Genomic DNA, 24247 nt, shown 5'->3' on the forward strand with positions numbered 1-24247 from the left:
AGTATGAAATAACCAGATTTAGATATATGTTCCTCACTTATACCGCATTACAGAAGATTAAAGATGAAGAACTTTTCATATTCTATATAATTAATTCAATATAGATTTCGAAATCAAATTTATCGGAACATATATTCATATATGATAAACGCAGATTAAAGAAATGATGATTTTAAATTTTTTATTTGCTTGAAAATTCGATTAGATTACCTCGCTATTTTAGAGTATTACCTGGAATTTTAGAGTAGAGTCACCGTTAGCCCGTGGGTCTCCAGATGCAGCAACCTCCAAGTGGTGAGACCTGGGTCGATATTACTTGCGATATATCGAAATCAAAATCTAATTTACATAACGCAAGTATTACCGAGCGAATGGCTGCATATTTTAGTGCGTTTCCAAAATTTCTTATTAGAAATTAAAGTACTTACATTCTACATTGTTTATCATAATTCAATAGATAAATAGATTAGATATAATAGAAGATAAAATAATTTCTTAGAGAAACGGACTAAAAAATTCTAATTTTTTTGTTATACTTATTTATAAATAATGATTTATACATAATTATTAATAACTATTTATTTAGATAGGCATAAGTTTTAATAAAAAAAATAAATTTCTTTTCTGTATTATTAAAGATTTAAATGTTCTTTTGATTTTTAAATAATTGTAATAGTAATAATATAAAAGAATAAAGTTAATATTAATCTATTGCTATTATCTTTTATATGTTTTATTTTGTGTTATATATTCCATCTGGAGTAGTGTAGTGATGTCACTAGAATACACTTGTAGTGAAGTAATGTCAGGGGCTAATGGTTGCTTTAATATAGTTTAAATATTCGTATAAATAATTAACTAGAAATAAAAATATAAAGTTTATACAATCATACAATCAATAAATAAATCTTTTAGAATCAATCTATCTTCAGAGATGTGGCATATAGTTTTTTCTTACTTTTCTCAGATACTATTTTTTTATTACTTATAAAAATTCCTGTTACTATTAACTCCATTATTAGATTACGGAAGAATAGACTGTAACCTATACAAGTTTATACTTATACTTACTATATACAATAAGCACATAATGGTAACAGTATTTCCCTATTGCATTTGTAGTTCGCATTTTGTCCATACTTGTCGCTGAAGTCGCATACGCTACGAGCGAAAGATGGTAAACAATCTTAAAGATGGCAAATGTCGATGTACGAATCCTTGAACAATTTTAAGGGTGTTGACTGCTTGTCCAATCATTGTAGAGTTTTACTAGAAATCGTATCTCGTTTATCTAGTATCTTATAAGCGGTAAGTAACTAAAGAAGAACAAATAACAAAGTACCTGTTGTACACAAAAGATAGCGGAATGTAGTAGAATGTACGTTCACCGCGAATATAAACGACATGATGGGTACCAAAACATCCTGTGATTATATTTCTAATTCCAATGATGCAGGTAAATATATATGCATTTTTAATTATAAAATACAATAGCAATGCAAACACTGATTTTGATATAATGAGCTGGATTTGCCGAATTAATGAGAAATGATTACAAAAAACCGTCTGCTGCGCGTCCTTACGGCGTCTGCTAGATTGATGCCGTTTAGAAAATACGAAATTAATATTTTTATTTCAAGTATAAATATTTTCATATTATAAACATTAATTGTGTACTTTTTTATTTTATTTTATTTTTTTGATTATTATTTTATTATATTAGGAGTTATAGTAAAATAAAGAAAGGATATTCATATGACATACCATTATATATCTGTCAATTATAGACAATTGATGTAAGAATATATTTTATTGATATCATTTTTAAAGGAAAAACATAATTATTTAATTTTCTTTGATATTATTATATATTTTTATGCAATTATATAGACAAATTTTAATTATGTACATGTTTAAATTATAAAATATCCATGATTATTAATTTTATATTTTTATATTTATCGCAAATAAATTATAAAGACAAAAATAAAATTAGTTCAACAAATAATGTATATGAGAAATGTATATAATATGTATTTTATATAAAATATTTATAGGTATCATGGGAAGAAATAGTCCAGCTGCTTTGTTGGATATGCTGGCAGAAGTTGCATCTCGTACTTTATATTCAGAAAAAAAGGAGATGAAATCATTATTAACCTCACAATGTAAAACTAAATCTGATGTTATAAAACGTAAAACTCAAGAAATGTGTTTAAATGTACCTCAACTTTTATCTATGCCAATGTCCCAGTTGGTGAAACAATTTTCTGTCTTAACTAGCGATGAGCTTAAAAGACAGTTTTCATATACCTGTACACTTGTAGATGGGTGTAATCAAAAATATACAAGTTTTGCCAGTGAAGGAAAAGCTAGGAAATCTATAAAAGCGCATTTGGCTGAGCATTTAGAATATTTAAGGACTAATGAACAAGCCTGTATGTATAACAACTTTATATATACTAGATAATTAGGACTGCTATGTTTATTAAAAAAAGTATACATTTATATTAAAATACATATATATATATATTATTTTTTTCATAGATTATACTTTTACCACAAAACCTATAAAATATAAAAACTTAAAATCAAATTTGCAAAGTAAAAATGCACGTTTACAACAATCGAGGAAACCTCGAAGAACTTTAAATAAAGAAAACAAAGATGTAATGATAGAACAATCTTCAGATTATTTGCATAAAATTTTGTCGAATGATACAAATTTTCAGAAATTTGAAAAAGAGAAAGCTACAGAAAAAACAGAAGGTTTTAATAGCTCAGAAACAAAGAAGACTGAGCATATAGATGTTAAAGTTCTTGGTGATCATAGTTATTTTGAACATTTAAGAGAAGAAGCTTCAAATCAAACAGAAATAACATCATCTGATAATATACTAAATAATTCATCAAGGGAAGAGAATGTTAGTAAAATTTTTTTTCTCATTATAAAATCCTATTATAATGTTATAGAAATATAATATCCTAATACAATTATGTGTATAATAGGGAATCTAACAGTATAATTATAACTAACTATAATTAGCAAATATTACTTTTCATATAATATCTTAAAAAAAAATGTTTCTATTGTTATAACATTCTGACTATAAAAATATATAAAAATCAATATTGAAAGAAATTAAAAAACCGTATTAATACTATAAATAATAGTTTTCAGACATCAATAGTTAGCACATCTCTAATTTTCTATTCATTGTAATCATTATGTAATCCTAGGTATACTTATTTTTAGATTGTATTAATGGTGGTTGGTGCTGACAGCATACGTATGAAGGAGTATTCCCATATTAAAGGCAAAATATCTGATAATTTAAAGCATCAAGACACAGGAACATTATACATATCAGGCAAGTATCTTATAGAACAAAAAGATTGGGATTTCTAAATAATAAACATATTTTGTACTAGGTTATGCTATATGTTTTCCATCAACTTAATGCATATATATATCAATAACAAATACATAAATTTATGCAAGATGAATAAATCTTGTTGTACTTCATTACATCATACAATTTAATTTATTCTACATGTTTTGGCATATTATTATGCAATTGTCCTATCTATAACCATTGCTTTGTATAATTCTCAAGTAAGCTACTATAATCTTATATTTGATTCTAAAATTATATAATATGAAACATAAATAAACTATATAATTTTGAATATAATTTAATTTTAAAAATAAATTTATATAAGATTGTTTATTATTTTTTTCTAGATGTACCTTGGATAGAAGAAAATTGCAATAAGAAAATGGACATGCCAACAATTGCCAAACCTAAGGGAAAAGCGAAATTTATAGGAACCAGTAAAGAAGAACGAGAATTAGCATTAGCTTTTATGGACCGTATAAAAAAAAAAGGAAATCCAACAGGCAGTAATCTTCAGTGCCACATTTGTGATCCCCCACGTAGTTTCACAGCACCTACTACACTAGTATCTCATTATCGAAGTCATGCAGGAATAAAACCATATGAATGTCGGATATGTAGGGCAGTTTTTACAAGAAGACATAGTTTGAAGTATCACATGTTGATTCATCAAAATCAAACAAGATTCACATGTGCTGATTGTGGAAAAAAATTCAGACATCCATCACATTTTAGAGAACATCGACGCAGACATACTGGAGAAGCTCCTTTCGGTTGTGATGATTGTGGTCAAAGGTAAAAATAATATTCTAGATTTTGTTTAACGATATTATGAATTGTTTTTAGTTATATTATTAATGCATATAATATATATACATATATATATATATATATATAGATTCAAAACAAGGAACACTTATAAACGTCACTTAAAAACACGTCATGGAAAAGTTCTTACTACTACTGGTGAACTTTTGTTCCTTTCTGAAGAAGACTTTCAAAAAGTACGGACTAATAGAAAGAAAAAAATAGACTACCATGATATAAAAAGCATAGCTATAGATGAAAATATAATAGCTACCAGAACAATTATGAATTTTCAAAATAATATTGAACCACAAGAAATAAATAATGATGTTTTAGAAGAATATATCATTAATAAGGATTGTGATGACAAAGCTACTGATACAATACAAGTTATAGATAAATATTTTGAAAATTATGATATTTGTTCAATACCATTTCTAAACAAGACTGAACATCTAGAGGAAAGTGTATCTTTAGATAATAACGACGATAATAATATTACAGAATCAGATCAAAAAGAAGATATAGATAGAATGCAAAGTGACTTCCAAAAGAATTCTTATAATAATCTAACAGTAATAAAAACTATGGAAAATCAAACTTTATTAAATAAATCTGTAAGAAATGAACATAAAGTTATATGTGAATATTTAAATAAAGAATCATACATAGAATCATATTATAATAATGAACATCTTCAAGCAAACAAAGAAACAGATAATCAAGAAGGTATTGATTTGCTTCAACATCAAATAAATAATCATCTCCAATTAGTAGAAAATCATAATACAGATTATAAAAATACATCAAACAGTGAAGGACAAAATGTTGAATTTGTATTACATTTAACGAAGAAAATGGAACCAGGAACCATAGATAAAGGTACTAATTGCAATATAAATGCAGACGAAGAAAATGAATTTCAAAATTCATATAATGAAATACAGTCTCAAAAAAATGAAAGCAATGTGGATACATATATCCATGAAGAAAATTCTATAAGAAAGGATAATTTACAATTACATATGGCAGATGAATTAATTGAAAATTCCACATCTCAACATGAAAATGTTCAAAATAATTTAGAAAATCATATTTTAGTAAGAAATACAAATATCAAGAGTTACAAGCATAATATATTAAATTTAATGAACAATGAGACATCTGCTGCTATAAAGAATATAAACACGAATCAAATAGATCAAAGTAAACAACAAATATATATTGATACAGATATGCTAAATAATATAGTTATGCAAAACAAGTGTATACAAACTTTGCCATGTAATTTCACTTTATGCTATCAACAAAATCAACACAAATTGCAAGTAAATGAATCTACAAAAGTTACTGTGCTTAATAAGTGTACACAAGGAATTAACTTGATACAAAATGGAAAGCAAAGCGCTATTTTGTTATTATCAAATAATGCTTCAAAAAATGGTATATTGCAAATTAAATAAAATGATATTATTAATGTAAAAGAATAATACTAACAAAGATAAATAACACCAAATATCTGCAGGAAAGTAGCAATATTGGTAATTTTACAAGTTTGCACAATTTTATATTTGTGCATTTAATAATAAACATTAAAAGATAAAATAAATTTTACAGATCTAATTTTTAAATTAAATCTAATTTAAGAATTAGATTTGATACATCTTTTTTTTTTAAATCTATACTCTTTCTATAAATGGTATGTAAGCCATTATGTTATATATGTCTGATTATTTTCATATAAGATCACAAATAATAATTTCGGAAAATTAGTTATTAATAATGTTTTGATCTTTCATACTAGAAGAATTTTGCTGGTGTAGCTTAAAATATTTTGTGTATATGGTGTACATAAGATTACACACAAGAAGAGGATATAGGTTTGAAATTTTTTCTAACCATAAAATTTAAATACGTATGTAAGTCTTAACAATATAAATAATGTTTTCTATATCTAGAATAATATTTTAAAACATTAAAGTGTTGCCTAATTTTTATTAGTAGTAATAATACTGTTCCTCTTATTCTATAAGTGATATGAAAAAAATAATGGCATAATATGGAAAACTTTCGTGCTTCATTCTATACTTATTCTCATATATATTTCATTCGTTTACTTCATGTTTATTATAACAAAGCATACAAATTTATGACAAAAAATCATGAAAGTACTATTGTATATCTGTTTCGAGCATTATTAGTTTAGTAAAAGATCTGAAATTATATAATTGTAACTAATATCTATTTTTATAATATTATCTGTATAAAAATAAGACCAATATAATCTTTATATAATTAGTAGGAATATTATAAGTAATTTAAACTGTAGAAATGTGAAGTAATTTGAGCTCACTAAGAATCAGAATATATTTTATATTTTGCTTTGAGATAACTACTTAATGTAACCATTAAATACAATTTATTTAATATGGCTTTTAATTTAAAAAAGTTTACTTGAGATATTCTGTGCAATGAAATATAATGACACATTAAATATTCTATACCTTTGATATTATATAGTTATTTAATAACATTAATGTAGTAATTTGTCTTTCATAAAAAATTTCCAATATATGTAAAATCTACTTATTAATAGTCTTTATCATATGCAAATCTAATTGTTTGTAAGTTGAGTAACATAATATATAAAAAATACTCAATAAATTTTTCTAATTTTTTGTTATAGTAAAAACTTTTTCTAGATACATATTCTCTATAAAAGACTTATGAAATGTATTATAAGATTTGAGAATGTTGATTAATTATATCTCTATATTATAGAATTTGTAATTTAAAAACCAATGTGCCAAATTTTCCACATCTCTCTTTTTAAAACATCTTTGGCCCCATAATTATAGAGTCTATTTAACATTATCAAAGTTTTTTATATAAACATTCCTGTAATATAACATATGTTATTCAAACATTAGTTATTATGTTACAAGCACTGCTACAATAATAACAATTGTTTGTGTTCTATTTTTTATATATTTTTATATAACATTTAAAACACACATATATAATTAATATGTTCATCATGTTAGTAAATTTCAATAACATTGGATATTTATATATATTAGTTTATAATTGTTTAATATGTAGAAATTGTTATCAATTACTAGTTAACATTCATATAATTACTTCTTATTATACACATATGAAAAATTATAAATCCATTATTAATATTGTGTGCATATATATATATATGTAATGCACTACCAACAGAAAAATGGTTTTTTGTAGTTGTGTGAAATAATACGATACGAACTTTTATATATTACAACAGTATATTTTTCAACTTATATTATTCTAACCTTTATACATATGTTTTATTAATTCTTATATATTTGTGTTATACTGAATTTAATCTCACAGCATTATTACAGAAATATAGAATATTGAATATTTTTAATAATTTATGGTCTTACTTTCATTATTCCTTAAAGCAATAGTAATAATTTAATTGACATAACAAAACATTAAATATAAATTAATTATTACATTAAATATAAATAATATTTGCTGTTTTTATGGACACAGTGAATTTGTATGTATTTGTATGATTGTTCAATAACATAATAAACAATTAACAGGAAATCGTCTATATAAAATACAAATAGATATGTGCCTTATGTTTTACATGCTTCAGGAAAGCAGAAATAGAAGAAATATATAATAGAATGAAAACAAGAAGAAGCAATATAAATTACTAATTACAGTAATAATAATAAAACAATAATATGTCAATTTTTATTCATATTTATTATGATTAATAATTAAATTACAAAAACATGTTAAAACATTGAATTATAATAATAATTATATATTATATTTTTGTACTTCTTTTATATTTATCTTCAATAAACTCTTAAAAACAATTACATACGTACTTAGGTTTGAAAATTATCTATATTACTTTTAGTATGTATTGTTTATTTATTCTCATCTAAAAATATATTGTACATGTATTTATTCCTTGATACATATTATTGATAAAGTAAGGCATCATTACATTCCTCTTAATTTCATGTCTATTGAAACATGACAACAACAATAAAGGAAAAAGAGTAAAAGCAGTATAGTACTCCATGAATCTACATAAAATATTTTAACTATTACCTTTTTGAACATATTGGTAATTATATGTATGAAATATAAATTATATAATACTTACCTTTTAATATTCGATTTATATATATGTTTCCAATTTCTTGTCCAGCAAAGAAAAAAAAATTTGATATTGCAGACATTGCCAAAAGAATACTTGATAATGCACAGTTAAATCGTCTTCTATTCCAAGAACTAAGATATTTTGTTTGAAATTGATTATATCTTTTGGTATTTCCAATTATTCTTGATAAGTTCTCAATATTTAGACCAATAAAATTCAAAAGTGCCCATGTAAAAATATTTGTTTGCATTCCATGCCATAAAAAGACAAATGTAAAACATAAAAAAGAACCAAACAACTTTCTATAATAGTTCTTTGATTTCACAACAGGTATGTAAATATACCTACAAATAATAATTCAAATTAAAGTAATATTCTTATAACTAGATTTTTATTGTAATAAATGCATGATAAAGAACGTAAAATTAAAATATTACCTAATAAGAAATTTATATAAGCCCCTATCAAAGTATTTCCACATATCTGAATATAAATGAATTCTGCCAATACATTTAGGTGGCAAAGGAGCTTTTATGTCATCTGCTTCACATAAAGTTTTGTTAGTTCCATAAACAATAACATATTTATTCAGAAAAAATTGTCCCATACAATATCCTAAACCATATAGAGCCCATGAATTTAAATTTTGTACAATCTGTACAAACAAGAAAATAAAATTTATACTGTTAGAGAATATAATTAATAGCAAAAAAAAATTCATACCTGTGGATGATATTGAAGCACATTAACATAAATGAAGTGCAGTGAAAATTCAGTAAAATATAACCAGAAAGTATATCTAATTAGATTAATAATTATTGTCTGCATTTTCATGAAACTCCATCTCGATGGTGATTTATTCAACTGAAAACATTTATATGTAAAAATTTCTGTCCTTAATGCTTTATAAGTATTAACTAATGGAATATACATACTGAATTAAAAAATTCGTGATATAAGATTAATGGACCCAAAAATAGTGTGGGTAAATATAAACAATATGCCAATGTTTGAAGATAATCATTGAAAAAATATGTGTAATCTCTATCATACTGAATTTTAAAATTATCCATATTTTGACTGATAGATCTCAATTGAATCCAGCACATTGCAAGCATTAAAAGGTAATGCTCATTATCATTGTATTGTAACCATTGATAAAATATACCATCTGGCATTTTAAAAATATGTATTATAAATAGGAATAATACATGTATTAGCCAAATAATCTTCTTGTTATTAATGTAATTTAATAAATATAGTACAGATGATTGTGCCAATATACAGAACATGCCCACTGTTCCAATATAATAGCACAAAAAAGAGATAGATACCAAGGTATACCAGCAGCATAATAACTTAAAAATTTATATGAATAAATAATACATACAAAATATAAATATATCAATAAATAATAATACATGCAGAATTATATATTAGTGACTTATAAATATATATCATACCACTTTGTTGAATACATTTTTAACGATTTGACTAACTAAATGATGTATAAATATCCAAGGCATTAAAGTAATCATTAAGGGAATCCATGTTCTCCACTCTTGATCAGAAACATCTTGTTTTTTCCCAATCCATGACCATCCAGGTACAAAATCAAAATATAAATCATAATAATCCACAAAATCTAATAATAAAAGAATTATTTAATATGCTTATTTCTTCAATTTTTGTTGTCTATACTGTACTTACAGATATTCGTTAAATAAACGTTATAAATTGAATAAGCAACTCCACCCGTCCACATAAGAAAATAAAAAACCCTTTCGTATTTATTTGAAAAACAAATATCATTACTCATTGTTGATTTAAATTTACCGCCTAAAATTGTGGATAATAGAACGAATGGGCCTCGTTACTATAAACTATATGTTAATGTTCATTCTCACAAATAAAATTTAGTTATTAATAATTATTTATAGTCATAGTTATTAATAAAAATCTGCAATATATAAATGAACACTATATTTAAAATCGCCAAAAAATTCCATTTTATAATATTTCATTTCCCATTAGTTAAAGTTTGGTTTTTACGTATGTGGCACTATCTAGATTTGCATTGTGTTGTAAAAGTCAGTAGCAGAAGCACTGATTCCTGCGCATCTTAAGATTTTGCATGATGCATATGAGTCTGATATATTAGATGTAATTTAAATCAGAACAAATGACTGATATTATCAGGAATTAAATTATATAATTCTCTTCTTTTTCCTCTTTTGATAAAACTAAGTCCTGTTATTTTTGATATTTAAGTTTCTTGTAAAGTTGACGTTCCATTTTCATGCCAGCATTGGGTTGCGTCCATAATATGCCTAATGGCCTAATGGTTTTTTTGATTCGCCCCTTTTACTAATCGTTCTAGGCTCATACTATCGCTACATAATTCATAAATACAGGATATTATTTTGTATTAAATAGCTACATTTTATGTAAACTAAAGACTTTATATATTTTGATCAAAACTTTTTAAAAGCCTACGAAACATTACTATTATAAATAGGAATGATTGAACAAAAATTACTAATGATTAAAAAAAATTAATGCGAATATTGATGAAAAGCCCTAAAAAAAAGGCAAGTTATTCTTTTGAGTAAAAATATTGCTTATTATTCATTTTCTTTATTAAAGTCGAATATTATTTATAAATTATCCTTACATTAGTATGTTTAGACGCGTAGCGGATGCGCAGAAATTTTGCGCAAAAGCTATTATCACGCTTGAGCAATCTGTTTGTAGAATGAAATTACTCTCTTCTCGAATACGTAACATGTTCCAAATATGAACAAAAATGAGTATTCACTAAACAAATCCATAAAGATACATATAATCTAGTCAACTTTCTACTAAGGATGTGCATTTTACATATCGAGTTTTATTGAAGACTTGTTTAATTTTAGTAGTAATAAATATCTTAGAAATATGTTAAGTGTCATTTTAAATCGTCGATTATTTAAAGTGATAAGAGCTGACAAGAGTATTTGGATTAGTTCTTCACCTACGTACATAACCAATATTTCAAGACAAAATGTTTTAATGAAAGAAAATAGATTTACCAACGTTGGATCATATCCTCTATCAATCGTAGGAATAAGGGTAATATTTTTACTAGTAACATAAAATGACAAAATATAATTTAAATTTTTTTTAATATTAATAGACGATCTATATTGTTTATAATTCTTATATTTTGAAAATCATTTATTATTCAATATTATAAATTAAATGTGCAAAGATGTATTTTTTAATTTTTTGTTATGATTGAGTTATAATACATAGTTATTGTTTAATTTGTTAACATAACCCATAAAAATAATATGATACAAATAATAATTCCATTCACATTTTATTGTATATTTTTATTCAATTAACATAAATTTTTCTTAAAATTTGAAGTGTTAATTTTACTAATGTTATCAGATATTTTAACAAGAGGAATATTTCAGTCATAAACTATTTCTTTCTACTTATTATTTCTGCAGAATACCTAAGTATCTTCTTTTGTCACAATGGGTCGTACATCACGGAAACGCCATCGAAAGAAGAAGTTTCATATGCAAAAATTAAAATCTGAAGAAAATGATGATATGAATTTCTTAAAATATTGGTTATTTAGAAACTGTTTCTCTACTACAAACTTTATTCCTACTAATTTTCCTATGACTGGTAGAGGTTTAAAAACAATAAAAGATATAAGAGAACATGAAATTTTGATAAAATTACCTATAGAAATGTTAATAACGACATTTACTGTATCTGAATGTAATGTTAAAATTCTATTTTTAAAGGATCAAAGTTATAATGCTCAACATATACTTTCAGTATTTTTAATATATGAAGAGCATTTGGGAACTTCATCAAAATGGTATCCCTATATAAATTCACTTCCACAATATTTTTCTACACCAGAATTTTGTACATCTAAAGAAAAGAAACTTTTACCTAACTTTATTAGAGAGCACATGTATTATGTACATAATATAGTAAGAGATTTTTCTTCATTAATGCAAAGTCTACAAACATTAAAGAAAGAAGACAAAAATTATTGTTCTCATTGTAATATTCCTCTTGACAAAATAATGACCTTTAATAAATATAGGTGGGCTTATTATGTTGTAAATACTAGATCTGTATATATAAATGAAAGAGAAGTGCAGGATAGTGTGATAAAGATAGAGTCACCAAATAATTTGGCATTGGCACCATTTTTAGATTTATTCAATCATGATATAAATGCTTCTGTATCAGTTTCATTAATAACAGATGAACATAAGAATAAATTCTATCAAATTACTACTCTTAAACCATTTGAAAAGAATTCTCAAGTGTTTATTAATTATGGTCCACATAACAGTCTTAAATTATATGTAGATTATGGTTTTTTTATTCCTAACAATCTATTAGATGAAGTTGTTTTTAATATACTTGATATCCAATCATGTGTTACTATATCAGAATATGCATTAAAATTTATTGTTTCTAATAAATTCAATAAAAACATGTCTTTTACAAGAGATGGTCTGAATTACAATGCCATTATCACATTATTCATTGCAAGTACTACTTTAGAAAAAGATTTTTGGAATATCAGAATATATGGAGCATCTTTTAGTTCAGAAGATCATATTAAAATACATAATTTAGGTATACAAATTTTACATTTAAAAAAAAAAGAGTATTTAAGTTATTTAAATGATATGAATAATGTTAAGAAATGCAGTCAAAGTTTTTTAAATGCATTAAGTCTTATAAGAGAATATATTCAAATATTAGACGAATCATTGAAAAATATATAATACTAAGTAAAATACAGTAAATAAAAAACATAAATAAAACATAATTAACAAAATATGCATTTTGTTTATATATAAATATTTGTAATAGATAATTATTACAATTTTGTTTATTTATATTTAAGAAATATACATATATGTAAAATGATTGAAATAAATATATATTACATAAAAAAGAATAAAAGAATCTAAAATATTAATCTTAAATGATACTATATTTTTCTTCAGTATTCATATTAAATAAACATTTTATAATGTCTGCAATAAAAATGAGAACTTTTTATAAATTTGCAGTGCTGCACTGGAAATGTAATAGATCGGGCACAAAAAAAGAAAAATGTTCCACAATCAAAATCAGTTGTCTCTCCTGTTAAATATATATTAGCAGTTACGGGTATAACTGGAGGAAAGCCAGGACAACAGAAAAGAAACTGTTTCCATCCAGGTGTATCTGGTTTAAGCAGAGATGCAATTGGATTCAAAGAACAATCATCAGTTAGTTCTACAGATATGCTTAAGGCAATGCTCAAATACATCTGGCCAGAAGTAAGTTGAATAGTTGGAAATATGTATTCTTTAATTCCAATTATTGATCTTAATTTTTATTTCTATAAATATTACCTAGGATGATCCAGAAATTAAAAAAAGAGTTAAGATAGCAGTTGGATTATTGATTGGTTCAAAAGTCTTAAATGTAACTGTTCCTTTTATTTTTAAATATGCTGTGGATATTTTGAACAAGCATAGCATTGAAAGTACTGGTGAGGCTGTGTTGAGTATAGGAAGTGCACCTGAAACTATTACTACAATTGCAACTTCATTACTCATAGGATGTAAGAATACATATTATATTTTTTTTATGATAAATATTTAAAATATAAAGAGGAATCTATATGATCTTTATTATTCATAATAGATGGAATTGCTCGTGCTGGTGCAGCTGGTTGTAGTGAATTGAGAAATGCAGTATTTGCAAAAGTTGCACAACATTCAATTAGAAAAATTGCTAAGAATGTTTTTCTACATATGCATAATCTTGATTTAGCATTTCATCTATCTAGACAAACTGGAGCACTATCTAAGGTAAATATATATGACAAATATTTTTCATATCGTTATATATTAATAATTATTATTATAATATTTTGTATGTCTAATATATAGGTAATAGATAGAGGAAGTCGTGGTATTAATTTTGTTCTGTCAGCCATGGTATTTAATGTTGTACCTACTGTTTTCGAATTAGCTTTAGTTAGTACTATTTTGGGTATAAAATGTGGGGCTGAATATGCAAATTTAGCACTTGCTTGCGTTGGTATTTACACTGCCTTTACATTAGGAGTTACTCAATGGCGAACGAAATTTAGAATATATATGAATCAAGCGGAAAACGAAGCAGGAAATAAAGCAATAGATTCACTCATTAATTATGAAACAGTAAAGGTAAATCTTTCTAGTATCTTTTTTATTTCTGTTTAATATGAAATGTGTTTACAATAAAAAATAAACATATATTGTTATAGTATTTCAATAATGAAAAATTCGAAGCAGAAAGATATGATCAATCATTACAAAAGTATGAAACAGCTTCGTTAAAAACGAATACAAGTTTAGCTATGCTAAATTTTGGACAAAATGCTATCTTTAGTATTGCTTTAAGTCTTATAATGATATTAACAACAAAAAATATTATGAATGGTAACATAGATCTGTTAGTTTTCTTATATGCTTTTATGTAGTACATTCTACTTTCATATTTAATATAAGAATTGATATTGTTATAATGACAATATTTAACAATATAATTGATACATTGATATTTTTATATTTAGGAACTATGACTGTTGGAGATTTAGTGCTGGTTAATGGCTTGTTATTTCAATTATCAATACCTTTAGGATTTTTAGGTTCTGTTTATCGAGAAGTGAGACAAGCTTTCATTGATATGCAGACAATGTTCACTTTGATGACAATGGACACTAATATTAAGGTACTTTTAAATTAACATTTATTTAAAATTATCCTTTTCTAACTAATTACAGAAATTATTAAAAAAGAAGTGTTATATTGATATAATATACACAATATAAAATATATGTTAACAGACAAAAGAAAATGCTATAAGGTTGAATATTGAACAGAACAACTCTGATATTGAATTCAAAAATATTAATTTTCAATATGTACAAGGCAAGCCCATTTTTGAAGATATATCTTTTCATATTCCAAGTGGAAAAAAAATTGCTATTGTAGGAGGATCTGGTTGTGGGTAAGATATAATACTCATTTTATATATATTTACTTTTCTCTAAAAATCTTAATATTAACATATTAATTTCAGTAAGACCACAATAGTAAGACTGCTTTATCGATTTTTTGAACCTCAAAGCGGAAATGTTCTGATCAATGGTCAAAATATTCAAGATGTTGATATAAATGATCTTAGAAGATCCATAGCTATAGTACCTCAGGTATGATATAACTTAATATGAAAAAAATAATTTATTCTTAATAATGATTAAACAAATTATTTTGAATGACAGGATTCAGTACTTTTCCATGAAACAATTTTCTATAATCTTCATTATGGTAATTTACGTAAATCAAAAGAAGAAGTTTACGAAGCTGCTAAAATGGCAAATCTCCATGATTCAATTTTAAAATGGCCACAAGGCTATGAAACTCCTGTTGGAGAACGTGGTCTAAAATTGAGCGGAGGAGAGAAACAACGAGTAGCAATTGCTAGGGCAATCTTAAAAGACAGTCCTATATTAATTTTTGATGAAGCTACTTCTTCATTAGATTCTATTACAGAAAATGTAAGAATATGTAACTGTAACTATATAATATTTATTTTTATTTTAAATCTTTTGATATTTATGTTATTACAGAAAATAATAGAAGCATTACGTAGAGCTACAAAAGGACGTACATCAATTGTGATTGCACATCGTTTATCCACTGTCATAGACTCAGATGAAATTTTTGTGTTAGATAAAGGCAAATTAGTGGAAAGTGGAACACATTCTGCTCTGTTATCAATGCCGAATTCTCTGTATAATAAATTATGGGAAACACAAAATATTGGCATGCAAACATATTCGGACGAAACACATGAACGTATTAGAACTGGCGGGAATAATTAATTAAAAACATGCAGTGAATATAAAATATCAAATGTTTTGAAATAATAAAAATAATTGTTTTCTCATTTAACATAGAAATGTTACATTATTAATTATGTATTTTAATGCTGTTGTCTAATATAAAACTGCCAGTATCTCTATTTATTTTATTCAATAAAATATGTATATATTAAGTGTACATACTAGCAACAAAAATAATGTAAATACTATGTAGTATTTGCTTTGGAATAAAAAAATGATTTATTTTATTTTTTAAATTTTATTAATTCTTATACAATAGAATATGACCGAAAATTGTTTATATATATGTTTAATATATTTTTATATCCAATATATTTAATTACCTGTTTAGTTTTAGTTATATTCCACAATTTCTTTTAATATATACCATAAAAAAATATCAGAAATAGTTAAATCAAATTCATTTTAGATTCTGTTATTTATTATTATTCTTAATTATCAAATCTTTACAAAAAAAGTATAACATGCGCGGCTGAAAAAGTTATCATCTATGATTACATCATTGATTACGAAAATATTTTTTCTGTATTGCCTTGGTAACCAGTTAACATAACAATGAATGATAGTATACTACGCGCACAGCTATGTATGTTTCTAACAACCGAATACTTCTTTGATACTGTGGAGTTGTTTTTAGCAGAATTAAAATGTCGATTGTAACGTGTAATCAATCACTGCAAAATGCAAACTGAAGTGCCCACATTGCCTGTAGTACATCTGAATGTTCATGAAAATGTGGATAGGTAAACTAATATTCCTTGCAGAGGGCAAAAGCAATCATACCATATTCAAGTGTCATAATAAATTGATATATGTACATTTCACTTAATTTTCATGTTGATCTTTCATACCTATTTATAATTTTTATGGTTTTTTATATAAATGGAAATCTACATAATTTTCAGAAAGCAAAACAGCAACACAAATAATATAGAAGAAAAAAAAAGCTATTCACTATGTAGAAGTACATGTCCATCATCAAATAAAAAATGTTTGCATCCTTTGCTTGGTATGTTATATATTGAAAGTATGTAATTATCTACGTAGAAACAGTAAAGAATAAAAATATCCAAAAGATTATAATTTTACAATTTATATAGGAGAATCATATAAAAACACCATGCGAGTCTGTTCTACTACAATATCAGCAAAACCTGCAAATAAAAATAATCTTACTCAAAGAGTTGTATCTGCAAAAATGCTTCGTATTAAACAATTGCAAAATCAACTTGCTGATGCACATTATCATCTAAATGTAAATATATGTGGACATAATAAAATATATCATTTTCTGATTATACAAATATAATGTGAGGAGACAATTAAAAAATTAATAATCAACATAAATACAATTTTACTTTTATTTTTGAGGAATTGGCTAATGAAAACAGGCTGTTGAAAGCATTGCAGAAAAGGCAAGATTCTGCATTAAGACGTTATGAGGGAACTACTGCTGAACTACCAAAAATTATTAATTCACATCATGAAGAATTGAGAATACTCCAAATTAAGCATAAGAAATTAAAAGCCTTACATAAGAACATCTCTGATTTATTGAAAGAAAAAGAAAATGAATTGTATTCCTTGCAGGTAAGTAACTTATTTGTGTATACATATTATATATCCAATGATCCTAAAAAAATATAAAAATTTTTATGAACATATATGGGTTTTCTATTACTATGAGATTGGTACTTTGTAGACTCAAAATAAGCATTTGTTGCAACTCAGTAAAGATCGAAATTTGGCAGAAAGAGAAAAATTACAGATGCAAGTTTCTGAGTTAAATCACAAAATAATGCAGCAACAAGAAAATATACAGGTATACTATATTATCACAATATTTAATGGTAAATATTCTATTTTAAAAGATATGAAATCTTTTAAATAATTATTCTTTGTATTGCAATTTTTTAAAAGTTGTTAGAAAGAAAATTAGCCTTGGAAAGAAAAAGTTTGAAACATCAACTATTTGTAGAGATATCTAAACACAAACAAACACAGAAAAATTTACAAGAAGCACTTGAAAAGGTGAAAGATTTAGAACATTTAATAGGTAACAAAACAAGAAAACAATTACTAATCGATAAGAAAAATACAGTTTTTGTAACTCAATCACTTACAAATTTGAGGAACGTAAGGTATAATAAATTTTGCTTAAAAAATAATTTTTTCTTATTTATTCAGTCATTTTTATCACTTAGTATCTGTTATTTTTATCAATTTCAGTACTGCGATAACTACGACCAACAAATATAAAAAATATAATGATAGACAAAACGATAACTTGGTAAATTTAGATGAAAACATTAATTTTTCATAATTTGAAGTATTCTTCATGTTTAATTATTGTAACTTTTACTTTTAGCCTACACTTATTACATCTCAATTAAATAATGATATAATTAATAATACTGTTAGCAGTACAAATGCAAGTCAACAAACGGATTTGCCTTGTCCAGAAACAGTGACAAGTTCAAGAGACACTCATAAATTATATTTTCAAACAATGTCACAGGATATGATATCTTCATTATTTGATGATCAGACACCAAAGTTTAAAGATTCAGGATCAAAATTAAATAAAAATGTACAAACTGCATCATACAATGAAAATGATATAGCAAATCAGATGGAATCTGGGGATAAGTGCATAGTAGATGGAAATTCATATGAAGTATCTACAGAACAGCATGAACAATTTGATAATTTTTCTGACTATTCTAATAGTGAACATGAGAAGGATGAACATAAAAATATGAATTATCATTTGATGAACACAATAAAAAATTCTCAGGATTTACATACACGGTTTGTTTAAAAATTCAAAATATATTAATTGTTTAATGTAATTATTTATAATATAATAATTTAAACACAATCTGTTTACTAGGATGATCAATAATACAGACCATGATCTTACTTCTTATATAACAGATTCTAAAGAGAGTGAATCAAATGCACAATTTTTTTCTAAAAAGATATATAATGAAAATTTTCAAAAGCAGGCTAAAATTTTAAATCAAAAAGATTATGATTATCAATATAAGTTTAAAACAAACCAAGAAGAATCTACTGAAGATGGCTTCTCTGTTAAATTCAAAAATGATAAATTTGATAAAATATATTCTGATTCTTGTTCAGAAGACTTTAATACTAATGATATGACAAACGAAATTGATTTAAAAGTTTTAAGAAGTAAACGAAGAACTGATAATGCAAATTCAGAAGTTAATTTGCTACAAAATGAAAGTATTTATGAATATCAAAGTGATTCGCATAAAAATGTAGAAAATCCTTCTATAGAAACTATAGTGAACAATCTTGAATATAATCTAAATCATATGCATATACAAGATGAAAAAAATCATTTGATTAATGATCATGAAAACTTAATTGATTTAAAATTGGATACCCAGCATACTTATGATGAAAATGAAACGACTTCTATGTCTTTGCAACAAGATGAATTTCAAGGTATAGAAAAATATTCAACAGTTAATTTTGAGCTTGATCAAGAAATAAAACATTCAGAAATTGATAAAGATTATCCATTAATATATGACAATATTAGTTATTCTATTGATAAGGTAAAAGATGAACTACAACAGAATAATTATGGTGATCAACATACATCAACAAACTCCATAATAGAGGGTCAAAGAACAATATCTAATGGAAGCAAAGTGGAATTTACTGAAGATCTAAACAATGATGTTATTACTACATTACAAATGAATAAGAAAAAAAAGTCATTATCCAACAGTCATACAGCTAATAATTCTGGTAAAAGTTACAATAATACCAATAAAAGTGACCACAAAGCGGTTAATAAATCAAAATCAATTAATTACAACAAAGAAAAACTTTTGGCTACAATGAAGGCAATTGATAATAATGAAGATATTGACTTTTTTATTGATCAACATTTTCCAAGACGTAATTCTTTAACTAGATTTCAAATAACAGAAAACTTATTCCGTGGATTACCTGCACATAGCAAGAAAAACTATAGTATTATTAATGATGTGTTTGATAATGGTAATATGGATAATAAAATTAGCCTTACTTAAACCTTGTTAGTTATATCTATCTATAATAATATCTTGAAAGTTTACTGAAGTCTTAAAACTATTTGATGATATAGTAAGCTTCTTAAATGATCAATATTATTAACAAGCTTACAATTACTAAAATTCGTTTAGACTAAAATTCGTTTATTTTATTAGCCTCATATAGTTAAACATTAGTCAAATTTAATCATGACATAAAATAAAATATAGCAGTAAACTTAGTATGATTACGTTGCATTTTATTAAAAAAAATACATTATAGAAAACATCAATTAGTTTAACCATGCTGCTGCATATGAAGATACTACTTTGAATATGATTTAACAAATTTTAAACAAGCAAGTTTTTAATAGAATTAATTTAAAAATTATTAATAAATAATCGAAATGTATAAAAATATAATATTTTTAAAAGGAGAGGTTATAAATAAAAACAATAAAAAAATTTAGAAAATTTCTAGGGAACTTCATTAACAACAGTCTTTATGCGTGCTTTCATTGCAGTGTTATGTGTATTGAAATTATTATCTAAAAAAAATGATTTAAATATGTAATCTTTTTTCAAAACTCACAATCTTCACATATAGAAGTACATTGGGATGTATCGACGAATACACTCCGATCTTTATGATAGTTCGAACTACCAATCGTTTTTATCGTTTATATTTTATATTTGTTTCCACGAATAATAATGGAAGAATATTCTGGTATTATATATTATATAATTTTTATTAAAATTCATTAAACTAATATATAAAATAGAGAGGTATAAAAAGATATAATATATGCAAATCTAATAAAAAATGCAAATAATCTTTAGATAAACAATTCGATATTTGCAAATTTAAAAACTATATAATATAAATATTTATATTTGTATTTATATAAACTTAATAGAGATAAGTGCAAAGGATTTAAAGAAGCAAGAAAAATTTCTGTCAACTGGCTGCTCTAAAATAAATAAAATATTCAATGGTGGCATTCCTTGTCAGGGTATTACACAAATTTATGGTGCAGCTGGTACTGGAAAAACCCAATTAGCTCTTCAGCTGTGTCTTACTGTACAATTACCTTTAACTGAAGGTGGCTTTGGTGCTGGTAGTATATTTTATCACTATATTTGATATTTTATTTATATATATTTCTTATCAATATTGTATATAATAATTTCACTATTTTTTATCATCGATAACTGTATAGGTGCAATATATATTTCTACTGAAGCTGCTTTTCCGGCAAAACGATTACATGAATTAATTCAAAATTTAGATATCATTCAAGAATATGATAATATAAATGGTGATATCATATTTGTGGAACACATTGCAACTATTGTAATTAAGTATTATTTAGTTATAAATATAAGCATATAACTTTGATTAAAGATATATATTTTATCATTATTTATTTTATTGACTTTATTGTGCGATGTATTTAAATGTAATTTTTAAACTTAGGAAGACTTAGAGTCATCTTTGCTTCATAAAGTGCCAGTATTATTAAATAGACAAAAAATACGTCTACTAATTATTGATTCTATAGCTGCACCATATAGAGTGGAAGAATGGAATAGTGAATCAAGAAATAGATCTAAAAGTCTAAGAATTGTGGGACAGCAGCTACATAAATTATGTAAAAATAATGGTATTTTTATAGTTTGTATCAATCAGGTAACAACAGATTAAATACTAGTTATAGATTTATAAGTATACTTACAAAGATTTATATAAGTATACTTACAAAGCACTAATTTATAGGTATCAGCAGTTTTAGAAAATAAGAACAAATATTGTGACATTAAAGAACAACCTGCTTTAGGAATTACATGGTCAAGCATGATAACTAATTCTATATATTTTTATAGAAAAGACTCTATTCGTTATGCTTCTACTTTTTTATCACCTTATTTGCCATGTAAAACCATACAATTTGAGATAAATACGTCTGGAATTAAAGGAATAGAATAATGTATATAATAGTGGAATCTTAACATATGATGTAAAATTTCAGATATTTTTTATTGTGCAAGTTCATGAATTTCAGAAAATATATTTTCATCTAATGTTCTAATAATATTTGTTGGTTGCCATTTATTTGCTGTATCAGTAGGTATAAAAGGATCTGCTGTCCTTATATCTAAGTTTTCAACATCATTTTTTAATATCAACCTTAAAAATTATTATATTTATGAATTATTGAAAAATGATTAGTATATTATCTTGGACTATGCGGAAAGTACCTGAAAGAATGCAGAAATGTTCTGTGAGGCTCCACATCTTGTCTTTCACTGTACGTATAATCACCTATTATTATATGACCTATAGACGAACAATGTACTCTCAACTGGTGTCTTCTACCAGTTGTAGGATATAGCAAAACTTTAGTGGCAGGTTTAGATTTTCTTAAACCATATTCTAATACCAAGAGTACAGTACGAGACTTTCTTGGCTTTATACAAAATAAGCTATCACTTGTACACATTTTTTTATTTCCATCTGTCTCTCTTATATCATTACCTAAACAACAATTTATTTAATAATTTATACTAATAATATATACTATATATTCATTGCATATGAATTTCGATTGAAAAGTTATTTTTAAGATCATGCAAAAGAAATATAACATACAGTTAATAAAGATATTAATTTGAATTGAAATAATAAATACTTTCATAAACACTAACCAATAGGTTTATCAATTACAATAAACGAATCATTTACATGACCATGTAACAATGCTAAATAATATTTTTGTACTTGTTGCTTTTCAAATGCAGTAGAAGCAGCACGTGCTGCACGTTTATTTAAACCTATACAAATAATGCCACTTGTAGCATAATCTAATCTGTGCACAAAATGAAATTCATGGCTTAACATTGGATTAGCCAAATTTGGCAGCATTTTTCTTAATACAAATTGTAATGTGTTCTGAAATTTTCAAACCTATATAACTGTCTTGATTAATATAATTATCATCTGCAAATAAATAACTTGATTGTTGTATAATTGGTGTCTTTTCAATTTTGCTTACCTTCCTTTCTGGATTATTACTATTTATAAACATATCGTAAGGTTTTTGAACAACTAAAAAATCATTACTACAATATAAAATGCATACACAATTTTTCTTATCATTCCACCTGTGATATAGTATACGCAATTCCATTATGTTTTTCCATATTATTTGTAATAGACCAAGTGTTATCGTTAAACAAGTATTTAAAAATTTATACATATTAGTTCATCAAAATTAAAATAAATTCTATAACAAGTAAATGTTTTTTCATGAGGATCTGATATACAAAAGGCATAATTTTGAATATATATTCATTGATGTACTTTAGTTATATTTATAAACAAAAATTCGTAATTAGTTTAGTAAATATTTTTGTTTAACACAGTTGATCGACTTTGGAGTCGAACGATATCTAAATGTTGAATCTGATTGGTGAAACCTTTCGAGGATTATCGATAATACTACTCTATTTATTGAGCGTTTATTTATGTCGTATATAATAACCAAACTTTCTCATTTTTCAATTATTCGGTAAAATTAAATTAATTTAATACTTTGTGTAGTAAATATCAAAATTAGAAGAAAGAAAAAAGAAAAAAGAAAAAAGAAAAAAGAAAAAAGAAAAAGAAAAAAAATAAATAGAAAAGGAAAAAAGGAAACGATGATTGTATGAAGTTGATGTCTCATGCAACGTATTCGATATTTCACCGATGCGTAGCCATGACAGCATATGCTATAAAATATCTCGCGTAATTTCAATAAATCATGATTTATAATTCGATCGCCGAATATATTGACAAATAAAG

General features: G+C 24.9%; 6 protein-coding genes and 1 long non-coding RNA gene across 15 annotated transcripts; 4 read left to right on the forward strand and 3 right to left on the reverse strand.

The window, feature by feature from the left end:
* Nucleotides 1-620: 620 nt before the first annotated feature.
* On the reverse strand, nt 621-1570 carry LOC124948882. 2 transcript variants are annotated; one of them, XR_007100877.1, is made up of 3 exons: nt 1343-1570; nt 1072-1269; nt 621-858 (listed from the first exon to the last, which is right to left on the reverse strand). It is a non-coding gene; the product is annotated as an uncharacterized LOC124948882 (long non-coding RNA). The 2 variants fall into 2 exon arrangements; XR_007100876.1 differs by having other exon boundaries at nt 959-1269.
* On the forward strand, nt 1193-10350 carry LOC124948874. Of its 2 annotated transcripts, none has more exons than XM_047493146.1 (6): nt 1193-1456; nt 2058-2438; nt 2548-2924; nt 3257-3371; nt 3746-4193; nt 4297-10350. In XM_047493146.1, the coding sequence occupies exons 1-6, from the start codon at nt 1405-1407 to the stop codon at nt 5666-5668; spliced, it is 2745 nt and encodes a 914-aa protein (XP_047349102.1). In that variant the 5' UTR covers nt 1193-1404; the 3' UTR covers nt 5669-10350. The 2 variants fall into 2 exon arrangements, with proteins under 2 accessions (XP_047349102.1, XP_047349103.1); XM_047493147.1 differs by having other exon boundaries at nt 3761-4193.
* On the reverse strand, nt 7954-21034 carry LOC124948878 (protein-cysteine N-palmitoyltransferase HHAT). Of its 4 annotated transcripts, XM_047493155.1 has the most exons (9): nt 11051-11500; nt 10429-10769; nt 10087-10336; nt 9840-10021; nt 9312-9734; nt 9100-9240; nt 8814-9031; nt 8380-8720; nt 7954-8299 (listed from the first exon to the last, which is right to left on the reverse strand). In XM_047493155.1, the coding sequence occupies exons 3-9, from the start codon at nt 10193-10195 to the stop codon at nt 8214-8216; spliced, it is 1500 nt and encodes a 499-aa protein (XP_047349111.1). In that variant the 5' UTR covers nt 10196-10336; nt 10429-10769; nt 11051-11500; the 3' UTR covers nt 7954-8213. The 4 variants fall into 4 exon arrangements, with proteins under 4 accessions (XP_047349111.1, XP_047349110.1, XP_047349113.1 ...); XM_047493154.1 differs by having other exon boundaries at nt 10087-10769; XM_047493157.1 differs by lacking the exons at nt 10087-10336; nt 10429-10769; nt 11051-11500 and adding an exon at nt 20996-21034 and having other exon boundaries at nt 9840-9952.
* LOC124948877 (iron-sulfur clusters transporter ABCB7, mitochondrial) lies at nt 10816-16578 on the forward strand. Of its 2 annotated transcripts, XM_047493152.1 has the most exons (12): nt 11345-11487; nt 11874-12158; nt 13479-13730; nt 13810-14017; nt 14101-14267; nt 14349-14627; nt 14708-14882; nt 15017-15174; nt 15290-15453; nt 15526-15655; nt 15728-16003; nt 16076-16578. In XM_047493152.1, the coding sequence occupies exons 2-12, from the start codon at nt 11901-11903 to the stop codon at nt 16328-16330; spliced, it is 2322 nt and encodes a 773-aa protein (XP_047349108.1). In that variant the 5' UTR covers nt 11345-11487; nt 11874-11900; the 3' UTR covers nt 16331-16578. The 2 variants fall into 2 exon arrangements, with proteins under 2 accessions (XP_047349107.1, XP_047349108.1); XM_047493151.1 differs by lacking the exon at nt 11874-12158 and having other exon boundaries at nt 10816-11487.
* Nucleotides 16678-21450, forward strand: LOC124948875 (putative leucine-rich repeat-containing protein DDB_G0290503). Of its 3 annotated transcripts, none has more exons than XM_047493148.1 (10): nt 16678-17094; nt 17257-17378; nt 17452-17606; nt 17723-17941; nt 18054-18173; nt 18272-18492; nt 18581-18641; nt 18720-19162; nt 19245-21189; nt 21321-21450. In XM_047493148.1, exons 1-9 carry the CDS (start codon nt 17033-17035, stop codon nt 20422-20424), a joined length of 2583 nt encoding a protein of 860 aa, XP_047349104.1. In that variant the 5' UTR covers nt 16678-17032; the 3' UTR covers nt 20425-21189; nt 21321-21450. The 3 variants fall into 3 exon arrangements, with proteins under 3 accessions (XP_047349104.1, XP_047349105.1, XP_047349106.1); XM_047493149.1 differs by having other exon boundaries at nt 16679-17094; nt 17257-17360; XM_047493150.1 differs by lacking the exons at nt 16678-17094; nt 17257-17378 and having other exon boundaries at nt 17474-17606; nt 17743-17941.
* On the forward strand, nt 21278-22496 carry LOC124948881 (DNA repair protein XRCC3-like; the record flags this gene model as incomplete). The annotated part of the gene is made up of 4 exons (XM_047493161.1): nt 21278-21521; nt 21624-21757; nt 21881-22093; nt 22181-22496. Coding segments are annotated over 4 exons (801 nt in total), but the record flags the coding sequence as incomplete, so codon positions are not given.
* On the reverse strand, nt 22423-24215 carry LOC124948879 (RNA pseudouridylate synthase domain-containing protein 1-like). Its single transcript, XM_047493158.1, has 4 exons — nt 23457-24215; nt 23110-23353; nt 22663-22939; nt 22423-22591 (listed from the first exon to the last, which is right to left on the reverse strand). Exons 1-4 carry the CDS (start codon nt 23658-23660, stop codon nt 22441-22443), a joined length of 876 nt encoding a protein of 291 aa, XP_047349114.1. The 5' UTR covers nt 23661-24215; the 3' UTR covers nt 22423-22440.
* Between the last annotated feature and the right edge of the window lie 32 nt (nt 24216-24247).

This window comes from Vespa velutina, chromosome 4, assembly GCF_912470025.1.
Source record: "Vespa velutina chromosome 4, iVesVel2.1, whole genome shotgun sequence".
Taxonomy (NCBI): Eukaryota; Metazoa; Arthropoda; class Insecta; order Hymenoptera; family Vespidae; genus Vespa; species Vespa velutina.